The sequence below is a fragment of the Gossypium raimondii genome, chromosome 12 (assembly GCF_025698545.1).
Source record: "Gossypium raimondii isolate GPD5lz chromosome 12, ASM2569854v1, whole genome shotgun sequence".
In the NCBI taxonomy this organism is placed as follows: domain Eukaryota; kingdom Viridiplantae; phylum Streptophyta; class Magnoliopsida; order Malvales; family Malvaceae; genus Gossypium; species Gossypium raimondii.
In genome coordinates, this window is record NC_068576.1 from 46,319,782 (window position 1) to 46,338,518 (window position 18,737).

General features: G+C 31.9%; 2 protein-coding genes across 4 annotated transcripts; one reads left to right on the forward strand and one right to left on the reverse strand.

The window, feature by feature from the left end:
* The first annotated feature begins 9,372 nt into the window (after positions 1–9,372).
* On the forward strand, positions 9,373–11,982 carry LOC105764509 (uncharacterized). Of its 2 annotated transcripts, none has more exons than XM_012583105.2 (5): positions 9,373–9,655; positions 10,179–10,351; positions 10,510–10,598; positions 10,905–11,057; positions 11,629–11,982. In XM_012583105.2, exons 2-5 carry the CDS (start codon positions 10,255–10,257, stop codon positions 11,782–11,784), a joined length of 495 nt encoding a protein of 164 aa, XP_012438559.1. In that variant the 5' UTR covers positions 9,373–9,655; positions 10,179–10,254; the 3' UTR covers positions 11,785–11,982. The 2 variants fall into 2 exon arrangements, with proteins under 2 accessions (XP_012438559.1, XP_012438557.1); XM_012583103.2 differs by lacking the exon at positions 9,373–9,655 and adding an exon at positions 9,696–9,890.
* Positions 11,983–12,208: 226 nt separating this feature from the next.
* On the reverse strand, positions 12,209–18,252 carry LOC105764508 (beta-1,3-galactosyltransferase GALT1). Of its 2 annotated transcripts, none has more exons than XM_012583101.2 (9): positions 18,046–18,252; positions 16,599–16,708; positions 15,660–16,420; positions 14,960–15,189; positions 14,592–14,873; positions 13,889–14,017; positions 13,637–13,816; positions 13,048–13,155; positions 12,209–12,873 (listed from the first exon to the last, which is right to left on the reverse strand). In XM_012583101.2, the coding sequence occupies exons 2-9, from the start codon at positions 16,625–16,627 to the stop codon at positions 12,661–12,663; spliced, it is 1,932 nt and encodes a 643-aa protein (XP_012438555.1). In that variant the 5' UTR covers positions 16,628–16,708; positions 18,046–18,252; the 3' UTR covers positions 12,209–12,660. The 2 variants fall into 2 exon arrangements, with proteins under 2 accessions (XP_012438555.1, XP_012438556.1); XM_012583102.2 differs by having other exon boundaries at positions 16,599–16,771.
* Between the last annotated feature and the right edge of the window lie 485 nt (positions 18,253–18,737).

The following is an 18,737-nucleotide window of genomic DNA, read 5'->3' on the forward strand; positions in this document are numbered from 1 at the left end:
TTGGTAAATCCTAATAAAATAATTAGGGTTAAACCTATGATCTATACTAAACAAGATATAGATGAATTTGATGTTCAAATAAATGAACTATTAGAAAAAGGATTAATAGAAAAAACTAATAGTCCTCATTCTAGTCCAGCTTTTATGGTAAGAAACCATGCTGAAATTAAAAGAGGAAAAGCTAGGTTAGTTATTAATTATAAGAGATTAAATCAAAACACTATTTTTGATGGATATTTTATACCTAGAAAAGAAGTTTTGATTAATCAGGCTAAACATGCTAAATAATTTAGTAAATTTGATTGTAAATCGGGATTCTGGCAAATCATGCTAACCGATGAGTCAAAACCATTGACTGCTTTCAGTGCTCCGAATGGACATTATCAATGGAAAGTAATGCCGTTTGGATTATGTAATGCCCCACAAATATTTCAAAGATGGATGGATTCCATTTTTAATAAATATAAAAAATTTTGTGTGGTATATATAGATGATATCTTAGTCTTTTCAAAAACACTTGAAGAGCACAGAAAACATCTAAATATTATTTCTCAGGAATTCCTAAAACATGGAATTATTTTAAGCCCTAAAAAGATAGAGCTAGAAAAAACTGAGATAGACTTTCTAGGTTTAAAATTATCAGCTAATGGTCTTAAACTCCAAGACCATATTATTGTAAAAATAAAAGAATTTCCTGAAAAAATAGATGATAAAAACATCTTGACAATTTTAGGAATTGTAAATTATGGAAGATATTTATTTAATAAATTATCTGAAAAAATAGGTATATTATACGAAAAATTAAAAAGAATATTTCTTTTGTTGGACTAAACAAGATGAAGAAATTATAAAAATATAAAAGCAGAAATAACTTACAACCCAAAAGTTTATTTACCTAAACAAGGTGATAAATTAATTTTAGAAACTGATGCGTCACAGTATTATTGGGGTTGTATCTTAAAAGCTAAAACAGCCAATAATGATGAACTAATATGTGGTTATAGTTCAGGAAAATTTAAAACAAATGAGGTTAATTATGTTATATATGAAAAAGAACTTTTAGCCATTAAAAAAGGGATAAAAACTTTCCTTATATACTTAGCACCTGAAAAATTTATTATAAAAACTGATAATCAGGCAGTAAAACAATTTCTGACTAACAACAGTTTAGAAATGGTACCACGAAGAATTAGGTGGTATAATGATTTATGTTCTTTTAATTTTGAAGTAGTATACATAAAAAGTGCTGAAAATATTCTTGCTGATTTTTTGAGCAGGCCTTTTTATGGATAGAGGTAAACAACCTCTAAAAGAAACTGTTGGTGAATGGACAACCGTTCACAAAAAACCCAACAAAGGGATGACAGCAACAAACTCCAAAAAAGGATTTGTATCTGCACAAATACCATATTATCCTAACCAAGGATATTATGTGTCTTATCCAATGGTAAACCAACCACTTGGATCAAATGTTTTAAATTACCCAATGGTAAATCAACCAATGGGAAATACTTTTTCATTGACCCCAAACACGGTGAGTCAATTACAATGGTCCCAAAATCCGAATTCAGTATCACAAACAAGTTATGCTGAAGTCATTAAGGGAGCAGAGAATTTGTTGAATCAACAACAAATTCAAGAATTAAAGATCTTTCAAAATCAAAGATTTTTATAATCACAGTTTATCACCGAAATTTATGATTTTATAAATGAAATATGGAAAACCCATGTTTCACAACAAAGAGCCAATTTCCGTAGAGCTTTTACCATATTTTCATTATTTTAGTTGAAAAACAACTAAAGAGAATGAAGTCAAGATTTATTACTTAAATCCATTTTATATAGAGAATGGGATGAATTCAGTTAGAATTCATCGAGATTGAAGAGATAAACAATCTTCTTAATATTTTCTAATATTTTATTCATAAAGGAAAAACAGTCCTATTATGAATAAGGTATTCGAATTTGTTTATATAACAAATCTAGACAAATTACACTTGTAGAAATATTCAACAAAATTAATGGAATTATCTGTAATCAATGATTCAATTCCAAAAAGCTTTTTCGAATATTTTCTACAATCTTATGTTTTACAAATTTTATTGAAAATAATTGTCCAACCATAAAATATAGATTGGATCACGAACCATTTGATATAACCAATATTGAATGGGGTTTTGTTAGAGAAATAATAGTACAAAATTTCTCTTTTCATCTTCTATTAGATTTTCCAGCAATAGTAAAATCTTTTTTACAAACCATCATAAACAATGATGATTTCTTTTACTATTTTTATATTCAAATTAGTACTTTTATAGGTATTTCTGAAAAAGAAAAATATTTTCAGCCATACCAAATATGGTTTATTCATACTATGCTTGATAGTCCTCGATTATCAGCTATAAATGAAGACAAAGAACACCTGGCAAAAACAATTGACAAGTGTCAAAAAGATCCAAGCTATTATCAAATCCAAATCGGAATTGATTTAATGGCTAAAGCCAGATATCTTCTTCAAGAAAGAAACTACTACATCAGAACTGATGGAAGAAGAATAATGGCATATTATTCTAGAATTAGTGATAAAGACGAAGAATCCATTCAACTATTAAAAAAGATAGCAGAAATGGATATTAATGATTTCCCGCCTCATATTCTGCAACAAATCAGAAGCGCATGGGAAAATTGCCATCAAGATATATCTAAAGTTCATTATGATGGTTAAAATATTCAGATGAAGACAAAAAGTCATACATCAGGAAAATTATCAAGAAGGTTGAAGTCAACAAAGATGGCAACCTGATGAACAATCCACATACCAACAAAAAAGATTGGAAACGTTGAAATCATGATGATGTAAGCCATGATGGAAGAAACCATGAAGGCTAATCAATGACATCCAGATGCAGACAACAAAGTCCTGCAACGTGGAGTCTGTCATGAAGCCAATGATGATGTAAGCAATGATGGAAGCAACCATGACACAAGCAAGTGATGGAAGCGGCCATTAATACAAGCATGCAAAGTGGAAACAACCAGAGCCATGCAATCAAAGTTACAAAAAGACAAATGCGACGTGGAAGCAGCCACATCCATTTGAAGCCGAATCCTTATCAGAAACACTGTTCGGATTCAAAATACAATTGTATAGAATTTTTAATCTCCTCTATAAATAGAGAGGAAAGTTCAATTGTATAGGCATCGAAAAATATATAGTTTACTTTTCTTTTTAGTTTTTTCTCTCTTTTGTAAACTTATCTTATGTGAATAAGAGTCTATATTCCCTTCCGCTCATACTCTCTAAAATCCCTTGACTCCCTCCCTCGCTTGGTATCAGAGGTGCCGGTGTAACGAGTTTCTGGAGAAATAATATCGTAATATTATTGTAAGTTTTTATCTTTGATTTACATTTCTGTTTGTTTCAAGATTATTTGTTTCAAAACCTATATCTGTTAATCTGTCTTCTTGTTGCCGTTGAGTCCGGGGTGGACGTTTAGGCGTTTGGTGAAGACATTAGGATTACAGGCTGGTCTTAGGTACCCGAAGCAAATAATATGGAGCAAATCGAGTGTCAGTTTAAAGATAAAACTTGTGATCATATTACGCATATAGACTCTAGAAATGAAAATAACATTTCATCTCTGAGTAAGGGTATTAATAGTCTTGTTGATATGACTTCTTTTTATTTTGGTAAATTATATAGTAAGGTCAGTTCTGTAGAAGAAAAAGTAAATAACATAGGTAATATAAAAGATTTAGACTTAAACCATGAGTCTAAAGAAATATTAACTAATATTAATAATAAATTAGATCAAGTTTTTAATAATAATATAGAGTCCGATGTAGATTTAGGTCATTTATATTATGGTAATGGTCAAGATCATATTTTTGTTTTATCGATGAAAAAACACTTCGTCGATGAGTCATCATCTATGATAAAAATTATAAAAACATAAAAACGTAAAAAGTTGATAAACAAAGAATATGATTTCCAATCCTATAAAACACTTATAGAACATTGGAAAGAAAAATTTACTACTACTAATGATCAACTTGAAAGAGTTGAATATTTAAAACTAATATTTTAGAGTATGAGCGGAAGGGAATATAGACTCTTATTCACATAAGATAAGTTTACAAAAGAGAGAAAAACTAAAAGGAAAAGTAAACTATATATTTTTCGATGCCTATACAATTGAACTTTCCTCTCTATTTATAGAGGAGATTAAAAATTCTATACAATCATATTTTGAATCCCGAACAGTGTTTCTGATAAGGATTCGGCTTCAAATGGATGTGGCTGCTTCCACGTCGCATTTGTCTTTTTGTAACTTTGATTGCATGGCTCTGGTTGTTTCCACTTTGCATGCTTGTATTAATGGCCGCTTCCATCACTTGCTTGTGTCATGGTTGCTTCCATCATTGCTTACATCATCATTGGTTTGATGACAGTCTCCACGTTGCAAGACTTTGTTGTCTGCATCTGGATGTCTTTGATTAGACTTCATGGTTTCTTCCATCATGGCTTACATCATCATGATTTCCACGTTTCCAATCTTTTTGTTGGTATGTGGATTTGTTTATCAGGTTGCCATCTTTGTTGACTTCAACCTTCTTGCATGTTGTTGAGATTCATTTCTTCAATCTCATCTAAATGTAAAGAATCTGATGAGAGTCTTGGTGGTGAGTTCCACATCTCCCATGTATATTTGATTTTTTCTGTAATGTGAGATGGAAATTCTTCTATCTCTATTTCAACAATCTTTTTTAATAGCTTCACAGATTCTTCATTTCTTTCCTCCTGGATGTTTCCATTTGGAAATGCCAAAATTCTTCTACCATCCGTCCAGAGTTTGTGGACTTCATCATAGAGAAGATAATGGGCTTGTGATAATAAATCTAATCCTGTTTGGACTTGATAATCTTCAAACTTATTATAACATTTATCAATTGTTTTTGACAAATGTTCTTTATCTTCATTTACAGCAGATAATTGGGGGGTTCCAATCATCTTTTTAATAATCCAAATTTGATACGGCTGATAGAATTTTTCTTGTTCAGCTATACCAATTAGACTACTAATATCAATATGAAAATAGTAATAAAAATCATCATTGTTTATGATGTTTTGTAAAACAGACTTTGCAATAGCTGGAAAATCTTTTAAAAGATGAAAAGAAAGATTTTGCACAACTATTTCTTTAGTAAAACCCCATTCAATATTGGTTATATTAAATGGTTCATGATCTAGTCTGTATTTTAAAGTAGGAAATTCATTATCTAGATAATCAAGAAAACATAAGCTTGTAGAAAATATTCGAAAAAGTTTTTGAAATTGGTTTTGCTGTCGCAAATTACTTTATTTATTTTTGTGAATATTTCTACATATTCTAAATACTTTATTCATAATAGAATTGTTTTTCCTTTATGAATAAAATATTGAATAATATCAAGAAGATTGTTTATCTCCTTAATATCAATGAATTCTAACCGAATTCATCCCATTCTCTATATAAAATGGATTTAAGTAATAAATCTTCACTTCATTCTCTTTAGTTGTTTTTCAACTAAAATAATGAAAATCTGTAAGAGCTCTACTGAAATTGGCTCTTTGTTGTGAAACATGGGTTTTCCATATTTCATTTATAAAATCATAAATTTCGGTGATAAACCAGGATTATAAAAATCTTTAATTTTTAAAAGATCTTTTAATTCTTGAATTTGTTGTTGATTCAACAAATTCTCTGCTCCCTTAATGACTTCAGCATAACTTGTTTGTGATACTGAATTCAGATTTTGGGACCATTGTAATTGACTCACCGTGTTTGGGGTCAATGAAAAAGTATTTCCCATTGGTTGATTTACCATTGGGTAATTTAAAACATTTGATCCAAGTGGTTGGTTTACCATTGAATAAGACACATAATATCCTTGGTTAGGATAAAATGGTGTTTGTTGTGCAGGTACAAATCCTTTTTTGGATGTTGATTCTGCTTTCCCTTTGATGGGTTTTTTGTGAACGGTTGTCCATTCACCAACTATTTTCTTGATGTAGAGGTTTTTTACCTCTATCCATAAGACCTGCTTAAAAAATCAGCAATTGTTAGGAATAATTATCTAATTTAATAGGTGTAATTTTTTTATTACACACGACTTTATTATTATTTTCAATAGGTATTTTTATAAAATCTTTTTCTTTTGATAACCAAATACTATTTTTGTCAATAGTAAAAGGTAAATGTCTAAGTATAAAATTATTTCCTAATAATATATCTGTTTGCATACTAGGAAAATATACAATTTTAGGAATTACAAATCTCACATTGTTTATGTAGATTGGTATATTTTTGCTTTATAATTAATAATGGTTTTATTACCATCTATACCTTTTATTATTATAGGTTTTCTCATTAATTCCCATTTTTCTGCGAGGATCGCATTCATTCGCAACTTCTGATTGTAGCTCCAAGATTCATCATAGCGTTTAGAGAATATGGTTTATATTTACTAAACTGGAATGTAATTCTTATATTTATTCCAACTTTTGACTTTTTATCAATCGTTGAAACCTGTATTTCTTCCATTCTAGTTTTTCTAGAAATAGTACTGGGTTCAGTAGGAAATATAGGAATTTGTACAGTTTTAATTCCTATTGGTGTACTGTTTGTACTAATATTATCCTCTTCTTCTTCGGGTTGAGAACTAGAGGGTAAAACTAAATTTTCATTTGTATTGGTTATACAATTATTTTTAAAATATAATTTGTTTCCGGATGACATGTATTCTATAGTACTTACTGGTTTAGAAGTACTTGCATTACTAATTTTATCTATCATCCAATCTCTTGGAATTGACAGATCTCTTATATCTAATAATCTAGGCTGGATTTCAGTAGTGAACCGGTTTGGTTCAAAGAGTTCAATAATTTTGTTATTAATCTCTTTTATTTCTACTTCAGCAGTATTTGTATATTCATTAATAGAAGTCCAACTGATTGCTAGATCTTCTGCTAAATCATTAATATCAGAATTTTTTGTCTGAATTCTAAGGCAAAGACACTATTCTATTAGAGGATCTGTAATGGAAATAAAGTAATTGGGTTTAACTTTAAATCCTATTACGCCTGCATGTAAATTAGACTGAATTCCTCCAATAAGTGCTTTTATTGGATTCTCAAATCTTTTATCTAAAAGGACAGCAATTATAGGAATATCATGTCCTCTTCTAAATAAGGCTCTAATAGTAATCATGATTATCCCTAAATGAATATATCTAACCCGAGGATATTTCTTTTAATCTTCTTAATTTTTCTTTAGTAAAGAGTGGAATTTCGTTAATCCCCTCTTGTATCTTTAGCGATCAGTATTCGCTAATTTTTTCTATGTGTCTCGTGTCCGATTTTGAACTTAGAGATCTTATAAATTTCTTCTTTAGAGATATGATTTTTGTTAATCTTCTCTATCATTTCATCGAAAAGTCTTTTTCTTCTCCGATTAGACTTCCTAATTTAATATTCGTTGTTCGTAATTAGGAATTTCTTCTAATTGATTTTAGAATTATTTCCTATATTAAACATAAAAATATATTCTTCATCAGAATCAGTTTCTGATATTAATTCATATAATATTTCATTAGGATTTGTTTCCTGTATGAAACATATTTCTAAATCTTGTTCTTCAAGATTTTTGATCATTTTCCTAGCATTTTTCCCTTTATTAGGACATTTGTTAGCTAGATGACCTTCTTCATCACAAATAAAACATTTACATATTTGTTTCTTTTGGTTGGAAGACTTTTTCCTTACCACTTTTTGACTTTGACCAGAAATTTTTTTATTACCTGGTTTCCATTTTCTAAATTTATATTTTTTTACGTTTTTTATAGGTTTTAGGATATATTTGTTTACACCCAAATTCCCATTCATTTTCTAATATTTTAGAACAATATTTATAACCTAATTTATTTTTGACTTGTTTAGCCGCTTTAGTTTGCAAGCAGTGCAAAGTTATTCTTTCTCTTGCAAAATAAATTCTATTTCCTATAGAATCTAAATTTTCATAGGAAAGCCCAGATGTTTTGTTGTGCTTTTCTAAATAAGATACATATTTGTTTATACATATCTCATCCCAAGGTGGGGGTAATTTATGAAAGTATTGGTTTTTCCAAAACTCTATATTTTCATTTTTTAATTTCTGATATTCGTGAAGAAATTTTTTAGAAAATTCATCCAAATATCTAATATCACATAATTTAATTTTTGAAAGGATATAGCTAGCAACACTATCTTGATCTTTTTTATCAAAATAGCCACAAAATTCTGTTTTTAGAATTGAGGTTAATCCCTTCAAAAGATCTTTAGGGGTTCCTATTTGACTTAATAATAACTCTTTTTGTTCTTTTCCTTTCTCAGACTCTTCCCATCGTCTAAGAAATTGAAGAACATCCCCTTGAAAAGTTCCTACAAAATAATTTAAGAACTTTTCTTTTGACCATGTGTTGTTGTTTACAACAATCGTCATTGACTGTGCCCAATTTTCTATGGTTTTTTCATAGTCTGGAATAGAAATATTAGTCAAATCTAAATATATTCCTCCTTGAGCAACATTTCTTTTATTTAAGTCATCTATTCTTTGTTGAACAGGTTGACTAGATGTTTCTCCTAAATATTCAGGTTTAACATCATTAGTAGCTATATCTTCGGATTTGTTACCAAAGATTCTAAATTTTTCATTATCAAATTCAAAATCTGTGTTAGAAAATCTAAGATAGTCATCTGTTAGACCATCAGATTCTATCTTCCTTTTTCCACGAGGATCTGGTGGTTCAGTATCCATGAGTTCAGGAATGTCTATATTTTCTTCTTCAGATGAAGTGGTTTCTTCATCAGAAGTGTAGGTTGAGACTTTTATGTCTTCATCCTGATCTGTTGAAGTTTTTTCTTTATCAGATAAATTTCTATTTTTTATTTCCTGATCTGTTGAAGTTTTTTCTTCACCAGATTGATTTTTGAATAATTCTGTGTTTTCAGAATTACTCGAACCACTACTTGTATCATCATATTTTAACATATAATGATAATTAAACATGGAAAATAGATCTTTATGTTTTCATAAAGTTCTTCTATTAGTTTTAAATATTCAACTCTTTCAAGTTGATCATTAGTGGTAGTAAATTTTTCTTTCCAATGTTCTATAAGTGTTTTATAGGATTAGAAATCATATTCTTTTGTTTATCAACTTTTTAAGTTTTTATGTTTTTATAATTTTTATCATAGATAATGACTCATCGGATGAACTGCTTTTCTTCTTCGGATAAAACAATAAAAATGGCTAAAAAAACAATACTCAGAAGCAAAAGAAAGTAAAAAGAAAATACCCAAAACTTCGTTTTGAAAGAAAATGGCAAAGATCAAATATCTGATGGAAAAAATAAAGAAGAAAAATGAACGATATAAAAAGGAAAAACAAAGAAAAAAGAAAAAAAAAATATCTAAAATCGAATGGGAACAAGGAGACAGGGCTGGGGGTGTGGTGACTTGAGGTGCTTGGTGAGGGAGAGTGGTAAAGGGAAATATTGGGAGGTTATATTTTTTTCTTTATTGTTGGAGGCTGTAATGTGCTAATCTTTGGGCTTGGTGAGGAACGACCATTAGGAGGTGGAATCAAAACTATTGAATCCTTCTTTATTGTTTTTTTACATAAAATTGTTTTCTATAACCAAACCTTTTCAAACGGTTTGATAAGCACTTTTATTTCAACCTAAAATAATAAAAGCATGCAAAAAAAAGGGTTTGATTTTTGTTGTGGTTGTATAGATTGTTCTTGAATTACCAGATTTTTAGTTAATGGAATGCTAGATTTTAGCCCAAATTTTCATTAAACTTGCTTAAGGTAAGAGTAAGTTCACTTTTAGCCAAAACAAAAACAAAGTCGCATTTGTTTGTGGTAGAGTAGTATTTGGAGCAAATGTTTTCGATTGGATAAAACTTTGTAGATTATATCTAAGAAGCTTTATAAACTAAGAATGATAATATAGCAAAATATCATGGACTCTATATGTTTGTCGAAATGTCTAGCTGAAGTCTAAAATGTAACAGAACCTGCAATATCGTGTTAGTCAACATTTCTCCAACAGGGTTTCTTTTTGGCTTTCTTTTATCCTCTGCTTTATATTTGCAGGAGAGCAGGGTGACATAAATCAATCAGTTTCTTATTTGCTGCTGGGGGAACCGACAGGTTTCAGTAACTACAAGCCATGGCAGTGGCAAATTTCCCTGCACTTCAGTTTAAAACTTGCGATATTTTTCGTTCCACTCCAAAATGTTTCAAATTGCTCCCCTTCCAAAAGACAAGTAAGTTTAAACAATATTCCACTTACTTACTGTTCCTACTTTTTCTTCATCTGGTTCTAATGACTTGGGACATGTCTAGTTATTCAATTCTAAATTCTATTTTTTTTCCATATATTTTTAGCTCTGTGTTGAATGTAAAATCAAGTGATTTTCCACAGATCTTTTTGTTAAGACATTAGTAGTTGAAGCAAAAGCAAATACCAGAACAGAAAGCGCTAAAATTAGGAACAGAAGAATGCTAAAGAAGGTATGCTTTCTTTTCCTGTTAAGAAAATGTGCAATACAATGGCTAGGACACATGTATGTTATTTTTATTATTCTTTTTGGAATATTTATGGTCGAAGTTTGTGTACGAAATTTATTTGGATATAGATATGGAATATGATCTTCCGAAAATCTTCAAATTTTAAAAATTGAGCCTACACATATACACCTGAGTAACATAGCATTCAAGGCCCAACGAAGATTGTTGAATCATTTTCTAGAGTTGGTGAAATAAATTTCATGAGTTTTTACGTGTTTATGAGTCGGATGTTTTCAATGTTATTTCCAGTTTAATGGCACCCCAAGAAGACCAAGACTGTCGGTATTCTGTTCAGAGAAGCAGTTGTATGCTATGTTGGTCGATGACAAAAACAAGAAGTGTTTATTTTATGGAAGTACTTTGCAGAAATCTATTCGTGACGATCCCACTTGCACCACCATTGTAAGTATCATAGGGTCTTTGGAAGCCTTTGAATATTTCTTGCTTGTGGAGAGAAATTTTGGGTTTAGATAACTGTCTAGGGCATATAACAATATAGAATAATGAGTTTAGAGACGAGTTGAAAATATGATACAAACACGACATATTTCGTAGACACAACAGTGTAGTAAGTACAACAGGATATAAATGCCTAAACATGACTAGCATAGTTGACACTACACTATACATTTATCTTTTGGATTTTGTCGCATTTAGTAATTTGTGTTGTAATTTATGCTTACACTGCTGACATGCACAGATTGCTAGGTCAACAAGAAGATATCACCCTATGTTTAAACACAATCAACATAGATAGCACTACACGTATATGTTCATATTTAGGATTTTGACTCGTTTATAATTTGTGTTTGACATGAGAAAAATAAAATAAAATACAAGCACGACATGCATACTCAGATTGCTAGGTTTCCAAGAAGATTTATCCCTATGTTTAAACATGGTTTTGACACATTTAATAATTTGTGTGTGTGTTTTTATGTTTGCATGGTTTCTGTTGCGTTGGTATTTTCAGGATGCTGCTAAACGTGTTGGTGAAGAGCTTGTAAAGGCTTGTATTGATCTTAACATAAACGAAATATCATATTATGATCGCAATGGATTTGCACGCGGTGAGAGAATGCAAGCCTTTGAGATTGCAATATCAAACTATGGTTTCCTGCCTACATAGAACTTAATCCAATGACCTTTTAAACCCTCGGTTTTTAGTATTAAGTAATCAATCATGTAATTTGCCAGTGTAGGATCTGAGATAACAATTTGCAAGATTTATCGAATGTAAAAGCCCTTTATTAGTTTGATGCATTCTTCAATTGTCTACAACTTTTGTCGTGTTTTTATGATTTAATGTAACAATCAGATTCTGCGATGTCTTGTTTCCCAAGCATCTGCTGACATCCAACCTATTTTACTGATTTCTCATTCAAAAGTGTTTCTCTTGGGTCGAACCAATGCTCACATATGATAGATGGCAATACCTTGATCTGGGGACGTCTATGCTGAATTTTTTTTTTTTTTTAAATTCCTTCATTCCTTTCGAAGATTATACTCTTATATCTTAACAGGCGCCAAACAAAGATGTCAGACACAAATACTTCAAAATAATAATAATAATAATAATAATAATAACAACATAGGCGTACATGAGATTGAACTTGAGTAAAACCTGCATATTTATGTTGGCTATGGGCTTCTCTATACAAGGCACCAATCTACCATTTTCTAATCGGTCATGTTGATTACTATGTATCCCCTACAAAAATATTGCTAATTATACACCAATTTAATCACCAACCCCATCTACCTAATATCAAAAAAAACTTTAAAAGAATAAAAGAAACAAAAACCCACCGAGACATCCTTCTCTTACTCCGAATTTTCTTGACCCATATCAATCAAACCGGCAATGACTGATTGGTTCCCTCATCTATTTCTGGTCAAGTTAAAGTTAGCACTGGGAAAGTGCTCGTTATGAAATGTAGTTGCCGTTATTGTTTGCCGAATAACCTAAAAATCCATTGCATACCTTAAATTAGTCTGCCTATGCTTATGGATCACCACAGCATCTAGCTCTTTTGGTCTCCTGGAGTTTCTGCCACAAACACATCATCTCTCTTGGACCTTGATAGTGAGCAATAACATAACCATCCTTACAACCCTCGTTAAAGATCCTCTCTTCCTTCTCATAATGGACTTCTAAACCATCTTTTTGCATATCCGCGATCCAAATGCCCATTGCCACATCTTCGAGTTTAAACATCTGTTATTTACACATGACATTTGTTTAACATTTGAGAATTATTATCCACAAAAGGAGTTAATGATGAAATCCTATTCCAATAAACTTTCATGCTTACATATATAATGAATATATGTTTCCATAATCCAGAACAACAAAAGTAGAATAAAGGAAGAGTTAAAATTTTCATCTTACCTTTAAGCGCACTTCATTGAACCTCTTGTAAACAGCCTTTGCTATGTCATGGGACACCACGTAACCAGGACCATGCGCCCAAGGTGGGTACTTCTCTTCAGACCATTCCTTCATTGAACACATCATGACAAGAAGATAATAAGCACCAGAAAACGATTTTTATCCCATTACAGTTAAATAATGGTGATTTGTCACCAACAAATACAATTAATGAATGCCTATGCAGCCTACAATAATATTAAAAACAAACTAAAGCTTTGAGTTACTTTAGCTTGAGCTAGAGGAATTGTAATGCACGTAAACGTGAGCCATGTGTGAACTACTCTGAAAAAAAGCTGATCTTGTTTTCTCTTTCTTTTCAGTGATCCCAATAGATGTTGCTTTTATGAACATGATCACACAACATAATATGGTGTTCAATTTAAAAAAGCTAAACATGGAGCTAATCAAAATTAACAGAGAATGTAGTTCATCCTTCCAATCTTTGCTTATATCAAGCAAAAATTTAGAGTTTATGATTAACTATCTCCTGACATTGTGCCAAGTCAGAATAGTTGAAACCATTTGAGGGAATTGAGTGAAGAATTACCTCAGGGCTAATAAACCACTTGCTATCTGTACTGCGATGAGGTTGGGAATCTGAGTTAATGAGTCCATAAAGCAATCCATGAGTTACATTTATCCTGCTTAATGAAGCCATGACTTCATCCAAACGAACAAACGCATCATCATCTGTCTTCATGACAAACTTTGCAGAAACAACTTCTGTCTGTAGAAGAGATAAGCTCTATAAGGGAATGAAAACTTTTGCCTATTCAAATGAAGGGGCGTAAGACTTTACCCCAAAGGTGCAAATAGCCAAGGTTTTCCAGGTGATCAGGCTGTAGTAATCAACAAAAGGCATCAGCTGTATGTCTCCATATGTCCGTGCTTCATTCCAGAGTTCATCATTCACTATATGGCTTTTATGCTGCAGAACAACTCAAACTTGGTAAGCGATTATATAAGAGGCTTAGAAAATTGTAAAACTTAAAACCACAAACTCGATGATGGTTTCAAGAGAGATACAACACCAGATTTTGGCACCAAAACTGTCAACTGTCTAACTATTTTATCATATTTAAAAAGATAAGATCATTGCCCATTTCAGCAAAACAAAGAGTACATGAGTGCTTAGGTGACTATATGAGTAGAATAAATATGCTGAACTAGTGGGGTAACAACTTATTACGGTAAAGCATCCTAAGCCACCTATTGGGTACAGCTATTGTCTAAAAACAGAGAAAATACTGAATATTGCCCCCAGCTCGAGACATCTAACAGCATCTAATGCTTCTGGCACAAAATCATAAGTGATCTAGTGGTGCAACAATGGTTGGCAAACACGATCAAGATTCAAGAACCATGTAGCATTTGTGGCAAGAACATCTCAACCATGTATTGCTTCAAGAGAATGGTTCTCCTTTATTATGATAGAACTAGAACTACCCAAACATCCAAATTCTAGCTATTTTTAGTGAGAGAAATTCACAAGGAAACCTTACCAAACCAACAAAAAAGCGCACTACAACTGTCCCAGATCGGACTTCAGGATACTGCATCCATGTTCTTCTCACAGCCATTCTTCTTTTAAAATTATTGGCAGTAGAGAAAACACCAATAAAGAGATCCACTGGTCTTTGAAGAGAAAGAGGAACTGATTTAAGTGCTTCTATATCAACCGTATGGTCTGAATCCTCTGAAGTAGGTAAACCACTAGCCAGCACAGAGATTAATTTCACATCACCAGAAATTCTAACCTCACTAACAAGCCATGGCTCCAATGTCTGAATATAAAAGCAGCCAATAAGTCATTAAGCTTAACGGAACTATTAATTATTAAACAAATTCCACAAGAGGATTTAGAAATTACTTCTCGATAAGCAAAGGATGTTACATGCTTCCCATCAACTGTCATTTGTACTCCCTCCGGTCCTACTCTAAGTGTTGCAACAAAAAGAGAACCTTGCTTGAAAGGAAAATATCTTCTGGGTTTAACCCCTTGCAGCCCCAGTAAAGGCAATCTTAAACCATGGGAGTGCACTCTAATTGTCCGGTTATCATCTTTACCAACCAACTTATTGCACTGTTCCAACTCATCCACTGAAACAATAAACTAAGTAGAGAGTTACCTCAGAAAAAAATACACATTTCTCATGTATGCAAACAAATAAAAGGGAAAAGATGAAAGAAGAGGGAGCAATTAGAATTTGACATGAGGTGGGAATACTCTACCCCAACGCACATACTTAAGGTAAAGCATTTTTGTAGCTCACTGTTAATTGTCTTCATTAAGAATAGTGTTTCATGCTAGACAAAGCCTAATGACACATTCTATGTTGATGGAATTTTCGGACGCCTTTAATGTCTTATCCAAAAGATGAAAAAGAGCATGTTTGGGATTCAATAGAATTAAAAAAGATAAAAATGTATATGAAAAAAGAGCAATCTCAACCTAAGGACTGTAAAATGTACAGGTGGTATATGGACCTATTTAAGGTAAAACAAGAAGAAAATTCTAGTTCTTTTTGCGTATGCATAAAGGACCAAAATGATGTAACAAGTCTTTCTACCTTTTTCATTCTCTTCAGGAGTTGGAGGTGGACAACGCACCTCTTCACCCCAATCATGAGCTATAGTCCAGGTGTTTTGGACAATTACTGGGTCCTCAGTTATCTTATCCCCATGAAGCCTAACATTGTAATGCAAAATTATTGGTGGGTCTGGCTCCCCTGGAAGTGCTTCCCCTGTTAAATCAATGCGAAAATCTCCAAGAAGACCATTTGGAATGCCAATGATTGTAATGGAAGAACCTTGAGTGAGGCCACAAGGAACTCGCAACTTGTAGTGACTCTCAGGTTCTGTAGCATTCATTTTATTAAGAAAATGGGGACACTGCTTCTCTTTTGCTTTCCTAGATGAATTATCATTCACATAACCATGTTTTTCCTCTTCAATTGAATCCATCAAGCTATTCCATGCACTTCCAGCTTCCTTGATAGCCTCTACTCCATTTGGTAAAGCATGAGAATGGTTAATTAAGTTCTTCAATAAATTCCAGGTCAGCAAAGACTGTTGCTCTCCCTTGGAGAGGTTCCTTTGGGCAAAGAGACTGAAGGCTATGGCATCAATAGAAATTACTTGAGAAGCATTTCCTGGATTCTGAAGTGCAGGTGGAGCTGTAAAACGCACCCATTCAAGTGGATTTGTTCCATTAGAAGAGAAGGGATTCATCAAGTAGCTTTCTTCAACAGGATTTTTCATAAAACCATATCTCAGCAGCAACAACATAAACAAAGATGAAACTAGAGCACCACCGTACCATTTCTTCATTCTGCCAATTATACAATCACATCAAAATGTTTTGCCAACAACTAGGAAATAAGCATTCAAGTCGATTTATAAAATTATAATCTGTAGACAGTAAGTAAAGTAGCAAATGAAGAGTTAAAATATGGGAGCACTTTGGACAGACAGTCAACAGTCTATTAAATGCTGAAGGATCATTTCACCTTGTCAAATGGGGTGTTTCGGCCTTCATTTTCAACCTGCTGTCCAGCTGAGCAACTACCAAAAGTTACAAGCATCACCTTCAGGCTTCATGTATAAAAACTCAAGATTTCTGCAACCAGGAAGCAACTTTATGAAATATTCATTGTCACACTTCGAGCATAAGATTGCCACACTGACAGAACATGAAACCAATCAGTCCATTGGAGAAGGTATCAAAACTTGCCACCAAAAATAAGCAACACATCAACAAAAAGAGACATTCCAACAACAAAAGTACACAACTCCAAAAAGATAAAGCAAATCAAACCGAAGACCCAGGCATCTACTCTTTAATGCTTACAACTAACCTAATTGATATTGATAAGCTACACCAAATTCATCCAAGACAAGAGCCATACATTTCATAAACATCAGTATCACCATTATAATTTATAAAATACTAAACTAACACTTTCTCCAAGCAAACAATAATCAATTCGCAACAGTTGCCATAGACAACCAAGATGTACAAGTCAAATGTATAAAGCTGTCTCACTCCAATTGCTCTTATGGAGGGAGTGGTTGAGTTTACTCTTTCAATGGGTATATCATATTCATGTTGACGGAAGCAAACAAGAAACTTTCGCTATTTAAATTATGTAATATGACTAAATGAAACTAGTGACACCTATAGCAAAGAGGAAGCACTTACAGCTTCAAACAATAAATTATTATTTTGTTTACAAAATTATAACTCTGCCCCAGAGAATAAACAAATTATATTTGCTTTTAATTGAAATTATATATTGATTTTTATTCTCATTTTGCATCAAAAGTCATAAATATTTTTCTTTATATTCCACAAAAATAACATTTCCATATAAGAAATTCAGCATTCGCTTCGCTTTGGCTGCGGACTTTTTTTGTAATGAAAATTAACAGTAATTACTCATCACGGCTACGATTGGTAGGCGAGAAAATACAGGAGAAGAAAGAAACGGTTGAATAGAAATAAATTTTCAAATTTTGCGTCAGTTAAATCTAGGATCCGAGGGCATGGTCTTTTCCTACTCTAACTTAGCTCCATTACTACCTTACCTTAATTGATACAAGTTTCAAACTCCAAATTTTCCATAAAGAAAAAAAATCAAGATTTAAGTTTCCATCATCTTCTAATTACGTCAGGTTTTCCCTGAAACCAAGCTAAAACGAGAATTGCACCCAAAGAAAAAAAGGAAAAAAAGTTTCGAGACAGATCCAAACGCGTTGAACTTAACAATGAAAACCCTTCAAAAAATACAATGAAAACACGAAATTTAAAAGCAAAAATTGAGTAACATAACTAAAGAAAAAGCATTTCTGAATTAAAAAATTTTTAAAAAAAATGAACTGAACGAAACTAAAATGAATGCTATAGGCGAAAAAGAAGAAAAATTATTTCCAAGAAAATCAAAGACTGAAGCTTACCGGTGAAGAGAGAAATTGAAGAAAATGGAAACAGCGTTTGGATCTCTGTCGTTTTGGACTTTGTTTTTTGAACTTTCAAGTCGTTTAAAGCTCAACGGTGGGAAATAAAACCGTTTTCCGGTCTTCCAAAATAAAAAAACAGAGATTTGTGTTGTTGACTGACTTGAACAGGTTGTATCTTCTTTTTTTTTTCTAGAGTTTTTATTTTTATTTGTTCTTTTTATCTCCCTACAACACATAAATAACACAAAACCTTTTTCTTTTTTTACTTTTACTTTTTTTATATTTTATTTTGCCTTCGCTTTCACTAGCACCAGCTGATTCGACATTGACTAGAATACCTTATGAAGTATCCACACGTGGCATACTGTCGGCTGATTTTCTTTTCTTCCTTTTTCGAACTTTGTAATTTTTCACATTTTGGTCCGCTCAACTTTTCTTTTCATATTAATTCCTGGATTTGACAACTTCCCTTAGTTTAATCTTTAAGGCATAATGAAGTGATATTTTATTATTTTATTATTTCATCACTTGAATTTTTGAATTAAAATTTTTAATTTTTAAATGATTTTATATAAAATTTTTAAAATTGTTAGATGGTGAAGTGGCGTAATTTTAGAATATTATATCATCGCAACTTAACAACATTCAAATTAAGGGATCAAATTGAGAAACATTGTTAAGTTTCAGGA